Consider the following 7,588-nt stretch of genomic DNA (forward strand, 5'->3'; position numbering starts at 1 on the left):
TCTAGAAATACATCAAAATTTGTGGGACGCTCTAAAAATGAATATGCATCAAGATTCGTGGGACTAAGGGAGTAATATTTTTAGTGACATATTATGTCTCACCAATCTTCAAATTTCAAAAGTCACGCAAATTAGTAGTAAGCAGTGATACTATAATAATTCTAAAATCATATGATGTCATGGTCCTACTCGTGCGTCGGTCCAAAAATTTGCCGACGTCAATTATCTCAACTTGACGTGAATCACTCCTAAGGCCTAGCTAGTACAAAACTTAAACCTTCAATTTCACCTCTCTCTCACTCTTAATAAAACTGAAGCAAACCAAACTGACCACTCAACTAATTATTTCGATAATATGCCAAGTGCCAATTATACCAAAATAAGAAATAAGAATGTTAAAGGCCAATCCTACCCAAAATGCCAACATATATCTTTATCTATATTACAAAGTTCTTATTTATGCATGTTTTGATGTAACAAACAACTCGATTCCTCGGAACTAAGCAAGCAGTTTGCAATGAGCCATAGTCCTAGTCGCTGGCAGGTAACTATCTCTCCCTCACTTCTTCATTTCCATCTCCGATCAATTAGGTCCCCTTTCAACCTCTTCTGATTCAGATTTCTCTGCTAATTTCTTTTTTATTTTATTTTTCAGCTCAAAAGTCTATTTTCTTTTATTTATTCAAAGAAGCCATGAACTCCGCACCCGAATTTTACCCCTATTTGGTTGCTTCCATCCGAATTCAAAACCTTGATTAAAATTGCATATATCCCATGAAACAAAGAAAAAAGAAAACATGAGAAATCTCCAGTTTTTGAACATGGGTTCCAATCCTGGGTTTCTCTGCCAAAAACTGGTGTCTCTTTTTCATGCCATTTCTTTATTTCTGATCAAATTTATCTCCTATTTTTCCAGGTGTTCTTTTTACATCATTAAATTTATTAATCTCTCGTTTCTGTTTTGTAATATTTCTTTGTTGCTTACAGTCTTGTTATTTATCGCCGCAGGTTGCAAAAATTTGGATTCTCGTCGAAGAAGAATGATAAAGATATGATATTTCTTGAAGCAGGGCGTGAAGCTGAAAATCATGATGGAGACAAATCGGAGCTGCTGCATTTGAAATTCAAGTTTCCGACGTTTGATGAGTTCAGCAGAATCCGTGACGTAAGAGATGATTCCCATAATCCTAAATTCTCATCTTCTGCGAGAACTAATACACACGAATTCACGTCTACAACGACAAGATCGGTCACTACCTTGATTGAGGTACTGACCACTTTCCCTCTAAGAGAAATCGAAGGTGAAGAGCTTGCGAAAGTCGATGAGGAAATTACAGAAGAGGTTGAGCAGAGAGAGGAAGAAGCCATTGAGGGAAATGGTAAGAAGGTTGACGCAACGGAGTTTGCAGAAAATAAGGTACATTCAGTTGTAGGAGTAGTAGGAACTAGAGATGATTCCGTTGATGAATCCGAATTTTATTCTGAGATAACCAGTGATGGTTTCTTGTCTGATGGAGCTCTTGGAGAAAGATTCGACGTTGTCAGTGATAGCTTCGGAGAGAATAAGGAATCTCCAATGTCTTTAGGTGAGATGAAGAAAGTAGAAGAGCAAGATTTTGCAGATTTCTTGTCAGAAAAAGATTTTAAAGTGAATGCAGATAAGCAGAATAATGGTGAAGGATTTGTATCAGTAGATAGTGTTCGAGAATCGAGCCTATTAGAAAAAGATTGCAGCCCGTTTGATAATACAAACAAGTTGGAGTCGTTGTGGGAGCATCAAGAACTGATTGAGCAGTTGCAGATGGAGCTTAGGAAGGTGAAGGCCACCGGTCTGCCCACCATAGCAGAGGAATCGGAGACGCCTAAGGCCATCGATGAGTTGAAGCCGTGGAAGATAGACGAGAGCGACGAGGTGCAGCACCAAGATTGTATGGGAGAGCTTCACAAATTCTACAAGAGCTACAGAGAAATGATGCGTAAATTTGATATCCTCAACTACCAGAAGATGTATGCCATGGGTTAGTTTATTTGCCTCCTTCCTTCATTGCTTATTTCACTTTCCAAATAATTTTGATAGATTTTTAAATCATGTTGCAGCTAGCTTAATATTTTGATATATCTGCAGGATTTAGTAATATTTGTAAGCAATACGTGAGAAACACTTTTTTGTAAAAGAAAAGAACTTGGCAACCATTTCAGATAAGCTTGTAGGTTTTTTAAGATAGGTTTTCTGTATATCCTTTTTTGTCTATGTTCTATAGGTTATGTAATTATCTGGATAGATATGATTAATGAATGAGCGGGGCACCTAATTAATCCAGTTTGTTGGGGTTTTCATAAAAAAAAGAAAAAGACATGAGATAAGGCTTGCTGCAACATTCACCATTCCTTTTGGTAAAAATATTACTTAATTAGGCTATAGCTTTGGATACATAAGAACAATACCAACTAATTCATCACTTAATCTAATAGATGTTGAACAACTCTGAGCTTGTCAAACCACATAACCCCTTCAACTATTTAATAATCCTGCATATTATAAATTAAATGTATATCACCAGGAGAAAATACGCAAAAAACTATTTCTTAAAAGAGCGTTTACTTTGCATGATCAAGTATTTTTATCCCGAATAGTAGGATTCCTCTAATTTCACTCTTTCAATGGGATATAAATCAAGCAAAATTAGCTCAAATGATAGAAATAATCAAAGACCTCGGATATCCCAAAGTTTCAATCTATTCAAGTAAACAAGAGATATCAGTCTTACTATTTTTATCCAACAAAATTAATCCTCCAAAGTAAACGTCCATTTTCGAAATTTTACTACCTCTTCTCATCATAATTTATTTATATTCGCTTTCCCAAACTATTTTTCTGCGTGTCCATGCAGGTTTTGTGCAACTGAAGGATCCCTTGGAATCAAAATCACAACAAAAACTGAATCCAGCGGCGATGCTAAAGTCCCTAGTCTCCCATAAAAAGCAGGGCAGCAACCCAATCAAGACGCTGATGAATGAGCTGCAGGGCGACGTGGAAGCCGTATACGTGGGGCAGATGTGCCTCTCCTGGGAATTCCTGCATTGCCAATACCACAGAGCCTTAGAGCTATGGAGCTCTGATCCGCACGGCCTCCGCCGATACAACGAGGCCGCCGCCGACTTCCAGCAGTTCCAAGTGCTCGTTCAACGGTTCACCGAAGACGAGCACTTCCAGGGGCCCCGAGTGCACAGCTATGTCAAGACTCGATGTGTTCTTCGCAATCTTCTTCAAGTTCCTCTCATAAGAGGTCAGGAAACTCATCAATCGACAATGTTAATTAGTAAGTTTGTTTAGACGAATGATTTTTGGTGTGTTTGGCAGAGGACTGCTTGGAAGAGGAAAGGAAAAAGGAGAGAGACGAATATGTGATTACTAGTGAAATGCTGGTAGAGATGGTTGAAGAATCGATACGAATATTTTGGGATTTCGTTCGATCGGATAAGGATTTCCACAACAAGCAGCCTCAGCTTCATACCCGTGAAGACAGCAAGCTGTTGATACAGCTTCGAAGAATTCTTCAAAAGGTTCTTGCTCTCCTACATTTAGGATCATCTATCCCTTTTTTGATGCTACTTTCAATTTTTGATCATTTTTAACCATTCTTTTCTTCAATTTTAATTTATTAATTAAATTTTGAAATAATTTTAAGATCATCATCTAAGATTCACTAATCTACTTAGCGATTAGAATTATTTTTTTTATATTTTTTTTCTTCTATTTTTTGAATTAATAATTAATTACTATGTCCAAAGTTAGGATATACTATATATTTTTAAATTTCATTTTATAGTGATAAATATTAATTAAGGTTCATTACATAGTAAATCTTTTTATTTTTAAAATAAATAGTTATGAAACAATTGAATTAATAATGAGATATTGTGTACGAAAAGTCTTATTTGATTTATAAAGGCATTGATTTTGGCAAAACCGATCACCTATCCACCGTGGGTACATATAACGTGCCCACCACTGATGTGGCAATTGTAATTAGAGTAAGATTTAGTAATTCTCCTTCCTAAATAACATTGCTATATCAGTGGTGGGCATGTTATTCTTGCCAACGGTGGGTAGGTGATCGGTTCTATTAATTTTGGATGACAGATCAGATCGGTAGTAGTACGTATTTGAAGGATTAAAAGGAGATACAAACTTAAAATTATTCCGTCCATTGAATTATGTGGTGAATTGTTTTATAGTATGCTCCCTCCTATTCATTATATATTTCGTATTACACAATTTATTTCTTTGCAAATTATATGACGTTTTAGATTTCTATTCCAAAGATAACCTTATTAAATTAAGTATATATTTATTAACTTTTGTAATTTTTTAATAACGAGAAGAGGTATAGCGGACCCCTCAAAAGAAAAAAGATGTATGCTGGCAGAATTGTAAATGAGATTGTGATTCCTCTTATTAATGATTTGTAATTAGCATTAATTAAGGTTAATTTTGGTAAAAAATCGTATTACTCCCTCCGTCCCACGAAACATGACACAGTTTCCTTTTTGGTCTGTCCCACGAAGCATGACACATTTTTAAAAATAGTAAAAAATTTACTCTTTATTCACATTTTCACTTTTTCACCTACCACACTTAACACACAAAATACTAATTTCTTAATTCTCGTGCCGAAAAGAAGTGTGTCATGTTTCATGGGACAGATGGAGTATTAATTTATGTGCAAAAGGTGAGGACGACATATATTATGAATAGGAGGGAGTATTATTTTAGTCTATTTAAGGAAGCTATCACTCAAAGTAAATATAATAATTGTGGTTTCTTTGTTGGAAAAAAAAAAAGAAGAAGAAAAAGGCAAAAGTTGGCACTCATTATTTTGTATACGATGATTATCAGTTTTGTGATTTGAATGCAGAAAGATAGGAAGCTGAAGGATATATTGAGGAGTGAGAAGTGCATATTGAGGAAATTCCGAAAGCGTAGGGAAGATGAATATTGTAATGAAGGTCTTCATTTTTTTGCACAAGTAGATGTCAAATTAGTGTCACGAGTTTTGAACATGTCAAGAATTAGTAGGGACCAACTCATTTGGTGCGAGAACAAGTTGAGCAGGATTAGCTTTGTCAACCGCAAAATCTATGTCGAACCCGCTTTTTTGCTATTTCCATGTTAATTACACCTACTTCATTTTATATATACTAGGAAAACCCAGTCGGTTTTTTATTAAATCTTTTACTAATATATCTTGGCCTTTTAATTTCATGCCAGTCTTTTATATATATTGTATTTGATATTCTCTACGTCTCTAATACGTGCATAGTATAATTGTTAATTCTCTAAAAGTTCCACATCTAATCATGAGGATGATCTTGAATAATAAGTGTGGAGTATATTTTTGTTAAACCAAGATTTACTTAAATAAATATAGAAGAAAATATATACGTGGTATGAAAATGGATGATGGTCGGACATCTGTACTTAAAACATTGGGACCAAACAACAATTACTCGTATTTTGAGTGAGAAGTTTACCTTTCATTATCCCATCTTTGGTTATACTTCATCTTGAAAAAGAGGTATGGGTCTATAAATATTTGAACTTTTAGTATTTTTTGGTTTAGCACCTTAATTTTAAAGCCAGCCTATAAATACTCGAATTTTTGTATTCTTTCTGATTTTGCACCCGACGAATTTTTACCCTCAAATCGTTGATGAGATGACAACCAGATTGAGAGAGAAATTTGAAGTTCATAACGAAATAGATAAGTTTGTTGTTAATGTAGAATTTAGAACATGTAATTATAGATTTGGGATGTCAATCCGGCTGCCATGTTAGCAACGATTTATGGGTTAAAATTTGTTGGGTGCAAAATCAGAAAGAATACAAAGTTCGGGTATTTATAGACTGATTTTAAATTTGGGGTGCAAAACCAAAAAATAATAAAAATTCGAGTATTTACAGGCCAATACCCTCTTAAAAAAATAATAAGATGACAAAATAGTCTTAATTTTATTTTTACAAAGTGTCCACAAAGAATAATCATATTATATTTATGGATATTACTATGCAATATATTATTTTTCATATATTAACTTATTTAGTTATTATATCATATGATGGACTCATTTTCTCACTCAGAATATAATTAAATATCATTATTAACATTATCTTTAAGTGAAATGTTTTCTCCACTCACAATATACTTACTCACTTTTTTAAAAAAATCGTGTCACTCCTTTGTAGAATTCTTTTTAAGGATGGGGAAGTATCTTTGACTTATTGAGGACAAAAAAATATATTTTATCTTATTTTATTTTTTGAAATCGTAGTAATCAAATTTTAATTAGAGTCGATTAAGTCGGAGCATCCTGCCCTCCCTACACCCCAAATATGGTATTTCTTCCATCTACGAAAAGAGTCATACTTATCATTGTTTTGTTCACGAAAAAAAATCTCACCATTTCAGTTTTTGAACCATCACATCATACATTTTCTCATAAATTTAACTATAAATTGAATCAATTTTTTTAAAACTAATAACATACGTTTGTTTGTATTTTTTTTTTGTACTAACATTATTTGTACAAATTATACCTTTATTTTACTTATAACAACTTTAATAATTTTATTAAAACTCATGTCCATCCTCAAAGCATACTCTTTTTTGTGGACGGAGGGAGTTTATCTCCTTTTCAAACAAACACCTAATATTTAATTAAATAATCGTTAGTAACATAGTAAATGTATATATCCAAGCAAATTACTCGCACACAAATAATATCATTCAACACGAGCGAGTGATAGTATGGAATGTTTCATTTAATATTTAGTCACACTTATAAAATAGTGGGAAGTGAGTTTACAATGGATTAAGATATTGAGCTTTGTTGTGAGGACCACTTTATGATGAGGATGTATTGATAAATTTTAATTGAATGTGATCCCTAAAATGAGGGACGTATTGGCAAAAAATTCTATCTAAGATTATCTTAAGCAGGCCAATAAGCGTCGGCAGTGGAGACCAGCTCGACGACTACACAAGCTATCAAATTTAACTTTTGTGTCAACACGGCTTATATATATTAATTATTTTAATTATTGATGAATGATTACAAGTTGCTGTCAAGATTTGCTGGCAAAAGAGACCGCTCGTCAATTGGCGGCAATTCAGGACAAAAAGCTTCATGAATTACTACTAATTCGGATTAACTGAATTTTGATAATGTAGAATCGAAATTTTATTAATAATAATGTAGTAAAAGTGTCTCATGTAATCATGTTATGGCTACTGGGCAGTTGATCGATACTCTATAATTTAAACTACGTGGCATCTTACTAGCATTATTTTTTTATTAGGGATTATGACCAAACATATACGAACTTTGAAAAAAATTATAATTTCCACCTGAATTTTCAATTAAGCTAAAAAATAAATGAATTAATATTTTTTTAGGGTTAATTGCATCAAAATACCTAACCTTTTCCTAAAATTTGGTTTTTTGACAAACTTTTTAATTGTAGCAAAAAATTTAGCTACGTTTCAATTTATTGCAATGTCCGTCCCGCGTATATTTCCTACCAAAT

At 33.5% G+C, this 7,588-nt stretch overlaps 1 protein-coding gene across 1 annotated transcript; it reads left to right on the forward strand.

Moving 5' to 3' along the window:
- Window positions 1-536: 536 nt before the first annotated feature.
- LOC130988758 (uncharacterized) lies at window positions 537-5,264 on the forward strand. Its single transcript, XM_057912712.1, has 5 exons — window positions 537-916; window positions 1,009-2,018; window positions 2,892-3,287; window positions 3,362-3,564; window positions 4,920-5,264. Exons 1-5 carry the CDS (start codon window positions 798-800, stop codon window positions 5,175-5,177), a joined length of 1,986 nt encoding a protein of 661 aa, XP_057768695.1. The 5' UTR covers window positions 537-797; the 3' UTR covers window positions 5,178-5,264.
- Window positions 5,265-7,588: the final 2,324 nt, after the last annotated feature.

Source organism: Salvia miltiorrhiza, chromosome 6 (assembly GCF_028751815.1).
Source record: "Salvia miltiorrhiza cultivar Shanhuang (shh) chromosome 6, IMPLAD_Smil_shh, whole genome shotgun sequence".
In the NCBI taxonomy this organism is placed as follows: Eukaryota; Viridiplantae; Streptophyta; class Magnoliopsida; order Lamiales; family Lamiaceae; genus Salvia; species Salvia miltiorrhiza.